This window comes from Aquarana catesbeiana, linkage group LG02 (genome assembly GCF_042186555.1).
Source record: "Aquarana catesbeiana isolate 2022-GZ linkage group LG02, ASM4218655v1, whole genome shotgun sequence".
NCBI classification, from domain to species: domain Eukaryota; kingdom Metazoa; phylum Chordata; class Amphibia; order Anura; family Ranidae; genus Aquarana; species Aquarana catesbeiana.
The window spans coordinates 547,602,560-547,621,803 of NC_133325.1; the positions used below are offsets into that span (position 1 = coordinate 547,602,560).

At 44.8% G+C, this 19,244-nt stretch overlaps 1 protein-coding gene across 1 annotated transcript in view; it reads left to right on the forward strand.

Annotated features, from left to right (window-relative positions):
* The window catches only part of SORT1 (sortilin 1), a 243,094-nt gene that overhangs the window by 137,061 nt on the left and 86,789 nt on the right, over positions 1 to 19,244 (forward strand). Inside the window, exons 6-9 of the mRNA XM_073615905.1 lie at positions 6,801 to 6,874; positions 6,970 to 7,022; positions 7,110 to 7,246; positions 11,035 to 11,182. Of these exons, the coding sequence (XP_073472006.1) occupies positions 6,801 to 6,874; positions 6,970 to 7,022; positions 7,110 to 7,246; positions 11,035 to 11,182 (412 nt within the window). The remainder of the gene's footprint in view (positions 1 to 6,800; positions 6,875 to 6,969; positions 7,023 to 7,109; positions 7,247 to 11,034; positions 11,183 to 19,244) is intronic.

The following is a 19,244-nucleotide window of genomic DNA, read 5'->3' on the forward strand; positions in this document are numbered from 1 at the left end:
TCGGGATTTGGCTGAACTACCAAAAGCATTATGCTTTGCCATAGATGCTATTAAAGATTCTATTGACCAGGCGTCCCGCCTTTCACTTATGCTTGTGTATATGCGTAGAATCCCATGGTTAAAAAATTTTGGTCAGCTGAAGCATCATGTAAAGACCTCCTAACTAGGCTCCGTTTTCATGGGGAGCGACTATTTGAAGAAAACTTGGACAAATATATCCAAACAATTTCTCGTGGGAAATGTACTCTTTTGCCAGTCAAAAGAAAGTATAAACGCCCTTTATTTAAACGGGCTCTTTTCCCCTACGCCAGGGGCTTCCGCCTCTAGGCAGGGGCGACGGCCTCCGCCGTCACACTCTAGAGGAAGATTTCAGAGTCAGACCCAGGCTCAAAAAGTCCTGGGGTCGGAAACCTGCAAGCCAGAATCCTAAAGCCTCATTATGAAGAGGCAAGCCCCCCCTCACCAAGGTGGGGGTTAGACTTCAGATGTCTGAAAAGAAGATATTCAGGACAGATGGGTCATCTCCATGGTAACGCTGGGGTACAAGCTGGAATCTTTGGGACTTTCCACCGTCTCGCTTCCTGAGGTCAAGCGTTCCCAAAGATCCAGAGATAAGACCATCTCTGTTTCAGGCACTAGACCGATTAATATCTCAAGGGGTGATCATACAGATCCCCACAAAAGAGCAAGGTTTGGGGTTTTATGCTAACTTTTTTTATGGTACCGAAACCAAATGGAGGTGTCGGACCCATTCTAGATCTAAGAAATCTAAATCTGTTCCTGAAGATCTGCTGCTTTTGCATGGTGACGATCAGGTCAGTAGTTTCTATCCTTCTTATCCTTCTAGGAGGAGAACTTCTGGCATCAATCAACATCAGGGATGCACATCTGCATGTCCCTATATTTCCCGCTCATCAAAAGTTTCTGCGGTTCGAGTTAGAACAGCAGCATTTCCAGTTTGTAGCCCTGCCCTTCGGGCTAGCCACAGCACCCCGGGTGTTCACCAAAGTGCTGGCTCCACCTCTAGCCAGGTTAAGGGTACAGGGCATAACAGTCTTAGCGTACCTAGACGATCTATTACTAATAGATCAGTCAGTGGCTCATTTGGAGCAAAGCGTACGCACTACAACCAACTATCTGAAGAGTTGGGTTGGATTCTCAACCTAGAGAAATCTTCCTTAATACAGCTAAAAAAGCTGGAGTACTTGGGTCCGATCATAGACGCAGCCCAGGAAAAGGTGTTCTTGCCTCAGACAAGGTTCAACTCCATAAGAAAGTTGGAGATGGTCAGGTGAAATGGCGATCCCTCCATTCGCCTTTGTGTGAGGTTGCTAGGAACCATGGTGACTTCATTGAAAGCAGTTCCCTATGCCCAGTTTAATTTAAGACTGTTGCAAAACAGTATCCTGTCTGCTTGGAACAAAACCACTCAAGCTTTAGACTTGCCAATGCAGCTGTCCCCAAGAGTGTCCCAAAGCCTCACTTGGTTACTAACCCAGAATCTGCTGAAAGGAAAATCCTTCAGACTAGTCGCCTGGAAAGTGGTAACGATGGATGCCAGCCTTTCAGGCTGGGGAGCAGTACTAGAAGACAACTGTCCAGGGACAGTGGTCAAGAACCAAAAAGAACCTTGTCCATCAATATCCTAGAGATTCGGGCAGTACAACTGGCTTTAAAGACCTGGACTTTCAGGTTACGAGATTGTCCTGTCAGGATTCAATCCGACAATGCCACAGCTGTGGCCTATATCGATCACCAAGGGGGCACCGAAAGTCTCTCAGCGCAGAGAGAGGTGAATCATATTCTAACTTGGGCAGAAAGGAATGTTCCGTGCCTATCGGCAGTCTTCATTCCGGGGGTAGAGAATTGACAGGCGGACTACTTGAGTCGCCAGCAGTTATTCCCAGCGGAATGGTCTCTTCACCCCAACATATTTCGGGCTGTTTGCCAAAGATGGGGGGACTCCGGACATAGATCTTCTAGCGTCCAGGTTCAACATGAAGTTAGTCAACTTTGTGGCCAGAACAAGGGATCCATTCGCATGCGGAACAGATGTGTTGGTGACCCCATGGGATCAGTTCTCACTGTTCTATGCATTCCTCCCTATTCAGTTGCTGCCTCGACTTCTTTGCAGAATTAAGCTGGAAAGAAAGCTGGTAATTCTGGTGGCACCAACATGGCCCAGAAGGTCATGGTATGCAGAAACCATAAAGATTGCAGTGGAGGGCCCATGATCCCTCCCACTACAGCCAGATCTGCTCTCACAGGGACCGATATTCCATCCTACCTTACGGTCTATAAATTTAACAGCTTGGCTATTGAAACCCACATTCTGAAGAAATGTGGGCTCTCCAGGTCAGTTATCTCTACCCTGATTAATGCAAGGAAGCCAGCTTCCAGAACTATATATTATAGGGTCTGGTGGGCTTATATTTCCTAGTGTGAATGCAAGGGTTGGCACCCTCGGAGATATATCATAGGCAGAATTCTTGCCTTTCTACAATTAGGGGTAGAAATGAAATTGGCCTTGGGTACCAAGTCTCAGCTTTATCGGTCTTATTTCAAAAGACCACTTGCTACTCATTTAGTCCCGGGGTTTTATACAAGGGGTGATGTGGCTTATTCCGCCCATCAAACCTCCCTTGAACCCTTGGGGCTTGAACTTTAGTTTTGTCTGTGTTACAAAAAACAGCCATTTGAACCAATACAACATATTCCCCTAGTCCTTCTGACGAGGAAGTTGGTATTTTTGGTTGCTATATCCTCAGCAAGGAGGGTTTCAGAATTGGATGCTCTTTCTTGTAAAGAGCCATATTTGATTTGTCATGGGGACAGAGTGGTGTTACACCCTCGTCCAGACTTTATCAAAAATGTTTTCCGGTTTCACCTGAACCAAGATATTGTCCTGCCATCATTTTTTCCAAAACCATGTTCCAGGGAAGAAGGGTCACTACATTATCTTAATGTGGTGAGAGCAGTAAAAATCTATTTTAAGGCAACTGCTCAGATTTGAAGACTGATGTCTTATTTATTCTGCTAGAGGGTCCTAAGAAAGGACAAACCGCGTCGAAATCCACTGTCGCTAAGTGGATTAGGCAAGTGATAAATTCAAACTTATGATTTAAGGGGTAAAATTCCCCAGTTTCAAGTTAAGGCACACTCTCTACCAGGGCTTGGTCTTCAGTGCATACATTCACAAAATTTTATCAGTTGGATGTAAGGAGGTGTGAGGATATCACCTTCGGGTGCAGTGTGCTGCAGGCAGCAGTATAAATCCTCAAGTCTGTGGGTACCCTGCAGGTTGTCTCTCCCTCCCCTCAAGTAGCATTGCTATGGGACCTCCCATTAAGTAATTACTTAAGGCTCTGTGTCCCATGATGTACGATAAAGAAAATAGGATTTTTATTACAGCTTACCTGTAAAATCCTTTTCTTGGAGTACATCATGGGACACAGAGGTTCCACCCCTTCTTTGGGATTAAGTATATTTCTTTGCTACAAAAACTGATGTGCTCCTGGAAGTAGGAGGGGTTATATAGGGAGTGAACTTCCTTGATTGGGTATAACCCGTGTCAACACCTGAAGGTGGCCTATAACCCATTAAGTAATTACTTGAGGCTCTGTGTCCCATGATGTACTCCCAAGAAAAGGATTTTACAGGTAAGCTGTAATAAAAATCCTATTTTTCCTATTCCCATTTTTTTTTCCCCTATTGGATGCTAGGATCAGTTCACTCATGTGTTGCTTACAGTATCTCTCCTGTCTCTCTTTAACCACCTCAATACAGTGCACTTGCACCCCCTTCCTGTCCAGACCAATTTTCAGCACACAGTTTGAATGACAATTACTCAAGTCATGTAACACTGTACCCATATGAAACTTGCGTCCTCTTTTTTCCACACAAATAGAGCTTTCTTTTGGTAGTATTTAATCACTAGTGGGTTTTTTATTTTTTGTGCTATAAATAAAAAAGACCGTAAATTTTGTGGAAAAAAAAATGCATTTTTCTTTGTTTCTGTCATAAAATTTTGCTAATTAGTAATTTTTCTTCATAAATTTTGGCCAGAATTTATACTGCTACATATCTTTGGTAAAAATTACCCAAATTAGTGTATATTATTTGGTCTTTGTGAAAGTTAGAGTCTACAAACTATGGTGCCAATCTCTGAAAATTGATCACATCTGATCAAGCCTTCAGTACATCAGGTGAATCTCATTTCTAGAGACACTAACTAGTCAGGAAAGTACAAATACCCCCCAAATTACCCCTTTTTAGAAAGTAGACATTCCAAGGTATTAAGTAGCATAGTGAGTTTTTTTAAGTTGTCATTTTTTTTTTCCCTACAATTCTTTGCAAAATGAAGATTGTCATATTATCAGGTTATTTCTCACACACAGCATATGCATACAACAAGTTACACCCCAAAATACATTCTGCTACTCTTCCCGAGTATGGCGATACCACATGTCTGAGACTTTTACACAGCCTGGCCACATACAGAGGCCCAACATTGAAGTAGCACCTTTAGGCATTCTAAGAGCATAAATGACACCTCTCATTTCTCAACCACCTATTACACTTTTGAAGGCCCTGGAGCACCAGGACAATGGAATTGCCCACAAAATGACTCCATTTTGGAAAGCAAATGCCCCAACATATAATCTATGAGGCATAATGAGCCTTTTGAACGGTTCATTTTTTTTTCCAGAAGTTTTAGAAAAATGTGGGGGGAAAAAATGAAAACGCTTTTTTTTTTTTTTTTTTTTTTTTTTTTTTACACAAAGTTGTCAATTTATAAGATATTTCTAACACATAGCATGTGTATATAGCAAAATTGCACCCCAAAATACATTCTGCTACTCTTCCCGAGTATGGCGATACCACATGTGAGACTTTTACACAGCATGGCCATATACAGAGGCCCAACATTGAAGCAGTACCTTCAGGCGTTCTAGGAGCATAAATTACACATCTCATTTCATTCCTACCTATCACACTTTTGAAGGTCCTGGAGCACCAGGACAGTGGAATTACCCACATAATTACCCCATTTTGGAAAGCGAACACCCCAACGTATATTCTATGAGGCATGGGCTGCAAATAGGTACTCTGATGGGCTGGAGACAGGTACTTGGGTAACTTTGATGAGCTGCAGACAGGTACTCGGGTAACTTGATGGGCTGGTGACAGGTACTCGGTTACTCGGCTGGCCTGGTGACAGGTACTCGGTTACTCGGCTGGCCTGGTGACAGGTACTCGGTTACTCGGCTGGCCTGGTGACAGGTACTCGGTTACTCGGCTGGCCTGGTGACAGGTACTCGGTTACTCGGCTGGCCTGGTGACAGGTACTCGGTTACTCGGCTGGCCTGGTGACAGGTACTCGGTTACTCGGCTGGCCTGGTGACAGGTACTCGGTTACTCGGCTGGCCTGGTGACAGGTACTCGGTTACTCGGCTGGCCTGGTGACAGGTACTCGGTTACTCGGCTGGCCTGGTGACAGGTACTCGGTTACTCGGCTGGCCTGGTGACAGGTACTCGGTTACTCGGCTGGCCTGGTGACAGGTACTCGGTTACTCGGCTGGCCTGGTGACTGGTATTCAGGTACTCTGAAGGGCGGTGACAGCTACTCGGGTACTCATATGGACTGACAGGTACTCGGGTACTCATATGGACTGTGACAGGTACTCATATGGGCTACAGATAGGTACTCATATGGGCTACAGATAGGTACTCGGGTACTCTGATGGACTGTGACAGGTACTATGATGGGTGATGACAGGTCCTCTTTATTGGGTGGAGGGGGGTGCAATCAGTGTGATTGGTGTACACTGTAAGTGGTACAGAGATGTTACTGCAATCTCCTCCTCACGATAGTGTTTGAGAAGAACCCGGTAACCTCTCGTTACCGCGGTTTGTTGACATTTAGTGATCGGCTGTGGAAGTATCACAGCCAATCACGTGGTAAACAGCCACCGGCCAATGGCTGTTTACCAGCTTCGGTGACGAGCAGTGTTCCAGGGAACACGCCACCACCGACGTGCATACGCCGTGCACAGTGGAGCAGAACCATCTGTGATCGGCCGTGATTTTATTATGGCCGATCATGTGGTGAACAGCCATGACCAATGGCTGCTCACCCCCCTCAGTGGTGAGCGGTGTCTCCGTGACACGCCGCCACCGAAGGAAAAGGGATGCGCGCGCACGATCGCGCGCACCCCTGTTTAAATGGAGGGACATCATATGACGCCCTCCCAGAACGAGAGCCTCTCTGCCTGGCCGACACATGACGACGGATGGCGGGCTGCAATAAACGCAGACACCATCAACCGCATCCCTCCCTAAAATAAAATAAAATTAAAAAAAGCATTGTAAAAAAACAAAAAAAAATTGTGAAAAAGAACCCCAAAAAAAAACCAGTCACGTGACATTAAAAAAAGTATTGGTAATTGGTATCGGTGAGTACTTGAAAAAAAAGTATCGGTACTTGTACTCGGTCTTAAAAAAAGTGATATGGGGACAACCCTAATTCTAACCTTGCCCTTTGTAGGATTTTTGTACAGGCAAACGCACATCCCAGTATAGGCAAAGTGTGGCTTGCACTGCCCAGCCCATGCAGGGCTGGTGCACCTTTTGGCATTTTTTTTTTTTTTTTTTTTTCATTGCTTCCAGCAGCTTTTTAAATTACAGCCTTGATGAATTGACTGCCGTGAAGGTTAAATTCTGACCTTACTATAATGGTGTAATGCTTTTGATAATCTATGCCTTTCCTCCCATCTTGTACACTTTTTTTTTTTTTTCAGTATGAATTATGGATATCCAAGGATTTTGGAGAAACATGGAACCGAATCCATGAATCTGTGTGCTCTGCTAAATGGTAACTAATTTTGAAATTTAGTGAACAGCGGTGTCTAGTTTTAAATAATTCCATAGTTCTTGTGACTACTATATACTCCTTTTTTTTTTTCTTAGGGGACCTAGAAACATGATCTTGTTCACCGTAACATCCGCAAATGAATCTTGTTGTAAGTATAGTGTGGTAGTAGTAGTAGTATGTATTTTTTACGGTTGGGTAAAAACATACAGCTAAAGTGTCCGTATTTGTTTTAAAGCTGACTGGTCTGAAGCAGTTTGGTCCCTAACTATGAAAAGAACATCCGACTTTGGTCAAACATTCAAAGTGCTGAAAGAGCGTGTCTACTCATTTGGATTATGGGGTCGTTTTCTGTTGGCATCCATTATGGAGGAGGTGAGAGCAGACCCATGTTTCATATAAATAAGAACAATGTCACACTGACGTGCCAGAAGCAGAATCACTACAATTCAACTGACACTTTCACTCACCCCCTCACTACCTGTAAAATAGATTCTTGAATTCTAGTGAGGGAGCAGTGATGGTGATACCTCACTATATTGTGCAGCAAGAAAGTGGCTAAAGGGAGAATGTAAAATAATTTTCAACTATAGAGTTGAATTTCTACATAGTGGATTTAAATCTGAGGGAGTGGGGTTAATTTAGGCCCCTTTCACACTTATACGACTTGTCCCACGATTTTGTACTGCAAAATTGTATGACAAGTCATTCTCCATGATTTTCAATGACTACCATTCATATTGGCACGACTTTAAGTCATGCCGACTTGAAAGTAGTCCCTGCACTACTTTGATCCAACTTCTATGCGAGTTGTACTCCATAGACCTCAATGTTAAACCCTCAAGTAGCATGCAAATCATGCCTGAATAATATAGACACGATTTCAGTACGACTTTGTAAGCACAAGCCTGGCTCGCTGATCGGGAAAGGAACTTTTTTTTTTCCTTTCGCGATGAGCCACAGGCAATGCTGACAGCTGTCTGGTATGAATCCTGAGGGGGAACACCGCACCAAGTATTAAATGAAAAAAACGGCGTGGGTTCCCCCCCAGGGGCATACCAGGCCTTTAGGTTCCCCCCCAAAATCCATACCAGACCCTTATCCGAGCACGCAGCCCGGCCGGTCAGGAATGGGGGTAGGGACGAGCGAGCGCCCCCCCCCCCCCCCCCTCCTGGACCGTACCAGGCCGCATGCCCTCAAAATGGGGGGTGGGTGCTTTGGGGCATGGGGGGCACCCTGCGGGGCCCCCCCACCCCAAAGCACCTTGTCCCCATGTTGATGAGGACAAGGGCCTCTTCCCGACAACCCTGGCCGTTGGTTGTCGGGGTCTACGGGCAGGGGGCTTATCGGAATCCGTGAGTCCCCTTTAATAAGGGGGCCCCCAGATCCCGGCCCCCCACCCTATGTGAATGAGTATGGGGTACATCGTACCCCTACCCATTCACCTAGGGAAAAAAGTGTCAAAAAACACAGTACACAGGTTTTTAAGGTAATTTATTAGGCAGCTCCGGGGTCTTCTTCCGACTTCGGGGGTCTCTCTGGCGTCTCCTCCCGGTGTCCTGATCTTCTGCCGGCTCCTCCGCTATCTTCTGCAGCTCAATTGCTAGCAGTGGCCCGGACTTCTCCCTTCTTTTCTTCCAATGTTGACACGACGCTCTCTCCAGCTGCAAAGTCTCTGAGCTCTCTGCAATGGATTTATATAGGCGGTGACCCCACCCCCTTATGAGGTCACTGTCCCGGGGCATGCTAGGACTGTGCCGTCATAAGGGGGCGTGGTCATCACCCGGTGACCACGCCCCCTAAAACGTTCCAGTCCCAGCATGCCCAGGGACTGTGACGGCATAAGGGGGCGGGGTCACCGCCTATATAAGTCTGTTGCGGAGAGCTCAGAGAGCGTTGTGTCAACATCTCTGGAAGAGAAGAGGGAAGAAGACGATCCAGAAGTCCGGGCCACCGCTGGTAAAAGAGCGGCAGAAGATAGCGGTGGAGCCGGCAGAAGATGCGGACACCAGGAGAAGACGCCGGAGAGACCCCCGAAGTCGGAAGAAGACCCCGGAGCTGCCTAATAAATTACCTTAAAAACCTGTGTAGTGTGTTTTTTGACACTTTTTTTCCCTAGGTGTAGGTGTACCCCATATTCATTCACATAGGGTGGGGGGCCGGGATCTGGGGGCTCCCGGATTCCGATAAGCCCCCCGCCCGCAGACCCCGACAACCAACGGCCAGGGTTGTCGGGAAGAGGCCCTTGTCCTCATCAACATGGGGACAAGGTGCTTTGGGGTGGGGGGGCCACAGGGCGCCCCCAAAGCACCCACCCCCCCATGTTGAGGGCATGCGGCCTGGTACGGTCTAGGGGGGGGCGCTCGCTCGTCCCCACCCCTATTCCTGACCGGCCGGGCTGCGTGCTTGGATAAGGGTCTGGTATGGATTTTGGGGGGACCCCCACACCGATTTTTTGACGTAGGGGGTTCCCCTTACAATCCATACCAGACCTAAGGGCCTGGTATGCCCCTGGGGGGGAACCCACGCCAGTTTTTTTTTTTATTTAAATAAGGGGGTCCCCAGATCCCGGCCCCCCACCCTATGTGAATGAGTATGGGGTACATTGTACCCCTACCCATTCACCTAGGGAAAAAAGTGTCAAAAAACATACTACACAGGTTTTTAAAGTAATTAGGCAGCTCCCAGGTCTAATTCCGACTTCGGGGGTCTCTCCGGCGTCTTCTCCCGGTGTCCGCATCTTCTGCCGGCTCCACCGCTATCTTCTGCCGCTCTTTTGCCAGCGGTGGCCCGGACGTCCTGGATCGTCTTCTTCCCTCTTCTCTTCCAGAGATGTTGACACAACGCTCTCTCCAGCTGCAATGGTTTCTGAGCTCTCCGCAACAGACTTTTATATAGGCGGTGACCCCACCCCCTTATGCCGTCATAGTCCCTGGGCATGCTGGGACTGTGACGTTTTAGGGGGCGTGGTCACCGGGTGATGACCACGCCCCCTTATGACGGGACAGTGACCTCATAATGGGGCGTCATCACCGCCTATATATGTCCATTGCGGAGAGCTCAGACCATTGCAGCTGGAGAAAGCGTCGTGTCAACATTGGAAGAAAAGAAGAAGGCAGAAGTCCGGGCCACTGCTAGCAATTGAGCTGCAGAAGATAGTGGAGGAGCCGGCAGAAGATCAGGACACCTGGAGGAGACGCCGGAGAGACCCCCGAAGTCGGAAGAAGACCCCGGAGCTGCCTAATAATAAATTACTTTAAAAACCTGTGTACTGTGTTTTTTCATTGACCCTTTTTCCCTAGGTGAATGGGTACTCATTCACATAGGGTGGGGGGCTGGGATCTGGGGGCCCCCTTATTAAAGGGGGCTCATGGATTCCGATAAGCCCCCTGCCCGTAGAACCCGACAACCAATGGCCAGGGTTGTTGGGAAGAGGCCCTTGTCCTCATCAACATGGGGACAAGATGCTTTGGGATGGGGGGGCCCCCCATGCCCCAAAGCACCCACCCCCCCATGTTGAGGGCATGCGGCCTGGTACGGTCCGGGGGAGGGGCGCTCGTCCCCACCCCCATTCCTGACCGGCCGGGCTGCGTGCTCGGATAAGGGTCTGGTATGGGTTTTCCCACGCCGATTTTTCAGTGTAGGGGGTTCCCCTTAGATCCATACCAGACCTAAGGGCCTGGTATGCCCCTGGGGGGGGGAACCCACGCCGTTTTTTTTTCATTTCAAACTTGGTGCGGCGTTCCCCCTCAGGATTCATACCAGACAGCTGTCAGCACTGCCTGTCGCTCATTGTGAAAGGAAAAAAAAGTTTTCCTTTCCCGATCAGCGAGCCAGGCTTGTGCTTACAAAGTCGTACTGAAATCGTGTCTATATTATTCAGGCACGATTTGCATACTACTTGAGGGTTTAATATTGAGGTCTATGGAGTACAACTCGCATAGAAGTTGGACCAAAGTAGTGCAGGGACTACTTTCAAGTCGGCACGACTTAAAGTCGTGCCAATATGAATGGTAGTCATTGAAAATCATGTAGAATGACTTGTCATACGATTTTGCAGTACAAAATCGTGGGACAAGTCTAAGTGTGAAAGGGGCCTTAATCAGTGTTTCCAACATAAACGTGCAAATACTAACACCAAGGTTTGAATGTAACTGCTGCAGGACAGAATGAAGAGGAAGATCCACGTATCTCAGGACCTTGGCGATGCATGGAACATTGCTCAACTCCCAGCTGTTACACATGAGCAGTTTTACTCCGTGTTGGCAGCCAATAATGACCTGATATTTATTCATGTGGATGATGAAGGAGGTGTGTACATAGAACTTTGATATACGTTTAGTAAACCTGTATATGGAAAGTATTTGTATGTGCTCATGAAGTGAGGGGTTTTTTTTTTTTTTTTAAGGCTAAGTTAGGGGAAAAAGTGGGTTTCCTGTTAGGTCAGCAATACAGAAAAAGGCAAGTGATGCTCCTAATCCTCAGCATCACTTTTGATTATTTGAACAGTATTCTCTTTCAGGTGGTTAGTGGTGCTTGTCAAACCGTGAAACTTTCCAACTTGTTTAAGATTCTTCCCACAAGCTTGTCCAATCCTTTAGTCCCGGTTCACATATATACAATGCCGGAATCAGTGCGATTCCACGAACCGCTGCGTGTGTCAATGCAAAGTTAATGAGGCCCCCCAGATTGGATCGCAGTGTGTGAACTGCCAAATGGTGCAGGAATCGGATTGCATTGGTTTGAACTTCCATGCGATCCGATTCCAGTGCTGATTGGCTCCTTGTTCTGCTGCTCCCTCTCCCAGTTTGAGCTTTGCTGTACTTATAATTGCAAGAGATTTGATACCAAGTAGTTGGTTCAAAAAATATCATCATTGTTCATTCAGGGAGAATGGATTATTAGACCTGTGAGTTTGTTGCCAGCTAGAGGAGGAAAAAAGGTAGGTGCACGAAAAAATTATTAAAAAAAAAAAAAAACACAACCTAGGGTGCCAGCAACACCAGTTAACTAAAAATCCCACCTGCAAAGCTCAGTTCTATCCTAGTGTCCTAAAAGGATGGACACAACTCCTTATTTCAAGTGTGTGTTTGTTTGTTTTTTTGTTTTTTTTTTCTCCGGGGGGGGGGTTGTAGAATTTCTTATTCCTTACAAAGGTATGATGGCCTCCAGATTCATATGGCAGATCATTTCCCTAATGCATAAGAAACCACTCTTTCCAGTCACTTCGCTTTCCAACAGAGCAGTCAGGGTATCATGGGTCTTCTGGCATGACCCAGTCTCTGAGGGCTTATGTTGTAAGTAAGACTGCTTGGGCTGAAGCACTGGGAACTGTCTCAGTTGGTACTCTTGGGTGCCCTTTTAAAGTATCACCATCTTTACAGCGAGGGTGAGAATGCTAACGTAATCCTCTAGGAGGAGCGAGCGTTGGCACTATGTGTGCTCATTCTCCCTCCATGCATTCCAGGGGAAGCATCTTCCCACTGCTGCTCCTGCACTTATATCGCCTCATGGATTTCCTTGTCTATGGTCTTGTTTCCCTGCCTGCCCACACGGATTTGGTCACCTCCAGCTGCCTGCGACCCTTTTCAGCATCAGCTACTTGGATTTGTGAATATGCCAAGCCTTGCTTCATTTTGGTCTTTCCACCATGTGGGGCAGCATGTCTTTTAAAGAGGCACATTGTCAATCTTGTTGCAATAGGTTGGTTTAGCACATACGCCTGTTTCTAGGGGTAAATTCTCTGTCTCCAGAAGGAACTGATGCCTTTAACATAGACTTTGGGGCCCTTATTACTATACTGATCAGAGACTTGTAAAGCTCTGCAATGTGAGGTTCTGACTTACTGTGTGTTCACAAGCACCCCTAATATCCAGTCTGTGCTCAATCAATAGAGCACAACTAATAGAACAATCTCTTCACAGAGGCTTTAAGCCTGCTTCGGCACCATCCATGTCAGAATCTATATCTGACCCTATTGGGCTTCTACCTACCTAGGCATGTGTTATTCCCCTATTACAATCTAATTTAGATTCAGTGCCCTTACCATCTACTCCTGAATAGCCTGTATGTCAGCAAGTTTTATATGACTCAGATTTACCAGTTTTTTTTTTTTTTTTCTGAACTAATTTGATGCAGTGCATTTTACGCTGCATTTGGAGGATTAGCCTGTTGCTCCAGACGTAAGGTCTTTTGGAGCTGTTATGGCTGAAAAGACAGTAGTTAAAATCTTCATCTGAGAATTGGAAACAAACTATAGAATAAGGGCTACCTCCTGGCAATGTGAAGGGACTGTTTACCTTAAAAAAAATATATATTTTGCCCACTCTTGACACTCCAGTCATCCACCATAATCATACTAACAGACAGTTTGATATCTTAACCTCCCAGGAGTTGCACCCTACAAACAGAATCCCTACTTAAGTGTTAGATTATCTGCAGTGACTCCCCGTCCCCTGTTGGTGCTGACTCAGATTTGAGAGTCCATGTGTTCAATTCTAGTAAAGTAGACCCCATTCATCTAATATAAAAAGGTTTTATATCCTGGAGCTTTTGGATCAAATGTCTGGAGCCCTATGGCTCATCTATGATGGTCTCTTACAAGCATCCAAGCGTGTGTCTCTGTTCTAATGCTGAGGGCACTTTGGTTTCGTGCTTTGGACATTTAAGATCTGTACAAGGAGCATTTGACTTGCTTGCCCTTCTCTTCTTTTGGCTATGTCATTCCTAGCACTCTTGGTGGTTGGAGTGTACACCTTCGCGCAGGCTATCTGTAAACAGGGTGTAGTAACCCCATTCTTCATCTGCTACTGTAGTAATACCTTGTGGATTATCAGTCTAGCTCCCAATCACACAGCAGATCTCAGGCCTGAATTTTCTATTTCATCTGCTTAGCTCTCTCATAAAGAGTATGCCTCTCTTTTGCAAATGGAAGGCTGTATTTTCTTCGTCCTGGTTCTCTCACTGGTTTATCTCCTCAGTTTGGATGCTCCGGGTATCCCCTTGCAGCTTCTATTTTGGGGGTTGGGCATAGTTTTTATAGCTGCCCATTTAGCTATTGCTGTATCCTATTGTGTATCTATCCAGAATTTTTTAGGTTCCCTGCATCCTGTCATCTGATTCCTAACGTGGTTAAAAATCCTCCTTGGGAATATCACGTTTACTCACTCACTTCTCTCCTCTGCAGCTGAGTTTTATTTTATTTTCCATCAAGACTGGTTGCTTTCTTGTGTTGCTTGAACCTTCTCAAGACCTATCCCCCTCTTGAGGGATTTTGTAAAGCTCAGATCAACTGGAAGCAGTTCCTACCACTCCCTTGCCTTGTAAAAGCATGACTCTTTTAGTGTATTGCTTTATTTTTGCACCCTACCCACGACACTAACTTATGTTTACCCTAGTGATTTTTTTTTTTTTCCCTGGCGTCCTTATTGTGGAATGGTAACCAGACCTTCACTGAGAAGATATGTCGCCAGCATACCAAGAATCTCCAAAATACCGTCCAAACAGTTAATTCAAATGCTCACATCAAAGCATAAAGTAGCAATGTTTCAGAGCCATGCAGGCACCCCATTTGCAGGCATATGACCGAAGTATGTAGTAGTAGTCCTGCATGGCTCAGAAACATTGAAACTTTTGTGATGTGATCCTTTTAATAAACCATTTGGACATTGGGTTTAATTTACTAAAGGCAAATCCACTGTGCACTTAGAAGTGCAGTAGCTGTAGATCTGAGGGGGACATGCACGGAAAATCCACAGCATTTTTGCTCGCACACGATTGGATGATAGAAATCAGCAGAGCTTCCCCTCAGATCTAGAGCAACTGCACTTCCAAGTCACAATGGATTTGCCTTTAGTAACTAAACCCCATTATGTTGCCAGCACACCAAAGATCTCCAAAATATCTTGTGATCTGTGCTGTTTTGTGGTTCCTGACCAGTGGTCACTGCAGCACCCATCTATCTTGCAGCCATTTCCAGAAACGTGTACATCAGGAATATTTCTCTTTACTGAGAAGAGTCTCTATCCTAGATTCTCATAGTTCTAAGCTGTAGGTCATATGAGTATAGCATATGCTTTCTTGTTTACTGTACTACTTTGGATCTGTGGCATTGTCGGAGAACTCCATTTCATATAGTTCGTATACTGCCCCTCAGTACTTTCCGATTCTACTACCTTATCTGAAGGTTTCAAGATCTTCACCTTTTGTAAAAATGTGAGAACTCCCCTTTTTGTGCCTTGGTGACTAGCTCCTTACACTAGACTGGGTGTGATGCATTGTTTTCTTCCTAGACTCAAAGCATTGCTCCAGGATTCTTGCTTCTGATGTTCACCACATTAAACAGTGAGGGCCCTGCATGCGAGTATGCTTCGTTTCTTTCCTTTCAGGGAAGTTTTCATCTTAAGTCCTTTTACCTCTCTGAAACATACAAAAGAGGATACCATCCAAGTAGGTCATATAGGTTGCCACCATCCCTAGTATCAGGAAAAAAGGAAAACCCCCTCAAAAGATTGGTGGAACTTTAAAGGCAACGGAGTAATAAAAAAACAATTTTATTGATACAAATATACAAAGAAATACAAAAATATAATAATGTTCACATATTACAAAAGAGAATAAAAGATTATAAATATACTGGTGAGTTTCAAATGTATATTCGTGCAGTCTTCCACCTGGGCCTACGCGTTTCGGGACTGAATAGAAAGTCCCTTCATCAAGGGCAATTTGTAGGAAGAATCACACTGCATAACAGAATATAAATTAGAATAATTAAGAATCATATGCATTACACAAATTGCTTGTATCCTAGACCATTCAGCCCAGTTAAACATCAAACATTACAACATACCCAAGCATATTCAAGCTCACTGCCAATTCCCGGAGGCGAATCTGTTGTATACGCCCTGGAAAGTCAAGGAAACTAGGGCGTATGGCTGGCTCCTCCTTACCCACACTGGTTCTCCCGTATGATGCCAAAGAAAGGGGAGGGTTGGTACTAACTTGCATAAAACACAGAATGGATGGAACCCAGCGGGGAATCTAAAAGAGGGGGAAAGAAATAGTGTGTGTGTATGTGTGTGTGTGTGTGTATATGTGTGTGTATATGTGTGTATGTATGTATGTGTGTGTGTGTGTGTGTGTGTGTGTGTGTGTGTGTATATATATATATACGCGCGCGCAAAGTAGAGGATAAAAATATAATGAAAGCTAACATGTCAAAATAATAGAATGGGCACAGAGCCATCAATCCGCCTTGTGGATCTGTGTCCAAACAGGAAACAACAAAAAATGGGTACATATGGCTTACCCCAATAATAGCACAGAGTCTCAAAATGAACAAGGAGGGATGAAGCAAGTGTCAAAGGGTCCAAGGGGGAAAGGAGGAATACCCCTATGCAGATGAGTAGCTCCAATAGTTCATAGTAAGCAAGTGGCTTAACAAAAAGACAGGGTCTGCAAGTTATAACAGGGGGAGATAGTCAAAACAGGCAATGGAAATTGCCCTCCACATGTAGCAATACACTGTATGTAGTACAAGAAAAAGCAATCCAAACAGGCAGCAGATCATGCCTACCAGCAAATTGAAGTTCCATAAAAAGAGGGGTAGTAAAGAGAAATTACCATAGAAGAACTGGAGCTGTATCTCGATGCACTTTTAGAAACTCATGTACATCAAACCAAATAATGCCACCGACGAGCAGGACAGTCCAAGGCGGCTTAATATAGGATACGGGAAAGTGATCAGGTGCGGCGTTGAACGGCGTGCCGGTCCCGCACGTCATTGCGTCGAAGGGAAGGGGGAGCCAGGACAACAGCGGGGAAGCGTTGTGTTAATCACGGTGTCCTCATGGTGTAGTAAAATCAAAAGTAAACATACAAGACTCCTCCCCAGGCATACGTGGGAGGAGGCGTGCACACGACCTGAGTATCCCAGCAACAACAGAAGGAGAAACAAAAAAAACCAGAGAAATGTGAAAAACTAACTACCATACATGGGATGGAGAAAAAAAACAGGGGACAAGGAATTGCATAGGGATTTATAACTATAACAAGGAACAGGGGACGATGTGAATACAAAACACACGGTCGGTAGGAGCGTTGTGGGCGGAGGGTAAACTGAAGGGGGTCACCATATACTGTACCAATCCAAATTACCCACAGGTGGCAATGCCAAGGGGACCAGTGTGGATAAGGAGGGGCCAGCCATACGCCCTAGTTTCCTTCGCTTTTCGGGGCATATACGACAGATTCGCCTCCAGGAATTGGCAGTGAGCTTCTTTTATTGAATATGCTTGGGTATGTTGTAATGTTTGATGTTTAACTGGGCCGAATGGTCTAGGATACAAGCAATTTGTGTAATGCATATGATTCTTAATTATTCTAATTTATATTCTGTTACAAATTGCCCTTGATGAAGGGACTTTCTATTCAGTCCCGAAACGTGTAGGCCCAGGTGGAAGACTGAACGAATATACATTCGAAACTCACACCAGTATATTCATAATCTTTTATTCTCTTTTGTAATATGTGAACATTATTATATTTTTGTATATTTGTACCAATAAAATTGTTTTTTTATTACTCCGTTGCCTTTAAAGGCCCACCAATCTTTTGAGGGGTTTTCCTTTACCTCTCTGAAAGGTCAACAGGTGGGACTCTTTGGGGGTTGATTTACTAAAACAATAAAACCTAATAGCTGATTGGTTTCTCTGCAGAGCTGCACCAGATTCTGTGTTCTCTAGTTTTAGTAAATAACCCCTCTGTTACCTGTGTTCAGAGTTCCCCTAGAGGGGATAACATAAGTCCAGAAGCCTTTGTGGGACCTAATTACTTGAGGATAGATTATCTTCCTGCTCCCTATCGGACTAATTGTGCGGAATGTTAGTATGTGGTTTCCAACTCTTAGATCCTATGTGGTTGATTCTGCACTTTTTACAAGGCTTCATTTAATGAATCCTGGAATAACATAGTTAATATATGATTAGGCAGATTGTGGTGTGGTACTTACCACCAATCTGAAATGCCTTTCAAGAGTGTTTTGGAAGGACTCCTCATCCTTCTGGTCCTGATGTCCTTGTAAGCAATTTTTCTGCATGAGTGTTGTGGATTACCCCACCCTTTGTTTAAAGAGTAAAGGTTTCCCTCTCTTTTGTTATTTGGATTTGCTGTGGGGAGGGCTGTTCTATCCATTCAGATCTCTTTTGGATATTACTTCTCTATTGGGTAACATCCTTCATAGTATGTATGCCCCTCACCCTGAACCACTTTAGCAATTGGTCTACATTTTTATTTTTCTCCTTTTCAGGCAGTTTGTCAGTTTTCACCACCTTCTTATTTCTTTTTTCTTTCTTCTTTCTTCTTTCTTCTTTCTTCTTTCTTCTTTCTTCTTTCTTCTTTCTTCTTTCTTCTTTCTTCTTTCTTCTTTCTTCTTTCTTCTTTCTTCTTTCTTCTTTCTTCTTTCTTCTTTCTTCTTTTTTCTTCTCCTCCTCATTTATTAGTTATGGTCCATCATTCTTTTAGGTTAACAGCTTCCCCCTAGTGCTGTTTACCTGTCCTGGCCTGAAACACCAGGTTAAACCTCAATGCTCTTTCCTTGGGTCATGGCATTTTCAGATACTCTAAGATTTTCATATCTGTTGGATCTCTGGCTATTTCTAACGCCTCAATTGGACTGCTTTTGAACCTTCTAAATGTCTAAGAAGTACTACGTTTACTGTGTCCCTCAATGGATGAAAAAGAAAATACAAATTTAGTACTTGCCATAAAAACCTTTAATTTTTTTTTTTTGTCAGTTGAGAAACACAGATCCCGCCCTTCTGTTGATTTTATGTACTACTTGCTCAGAAAACTGAGGCATGACCATTGGAGGCAGGGTTAAACAGAGGATGGTTTAACATCTTTGTTTGCCAGTGTCCAAACCTCCTGAAAGCTGCAGTATAATAACCCAAATGTTTAACAAATTAATTACTGGACTTCTAGAAAAATTTACTGTAAGTACAAGAGACCCTGTCCCCAGATCCTTTTAAGATTAATCCAATATAACGATTGATTTATTATGCAGTTACTTTAAGTTTTCTATGTCCCTTGCAAAGTCAACTTTCTGCAGACGACAAATATTTTTAGATCGCTGGGCACTGCCATCTTGGTTTCGATGCCAGCGTGCTCAGCAGACCCAAAGCTGTCACTCAAGTGATACTCTGTATGAACTCGGAAAACGTTTTTTCATTCAGCGACTGTTCCCCTGTTTGTAAGCTGTCAGAGCCATTATAGCTAACAAATAAGTGTAAATGATGGAACATCAGTGGCAAGTTTGTTTTTAATTGTTCCTTACCTGGAGTTGGCAGCAGGCACAAACTAATGGCTCCTTCAATAG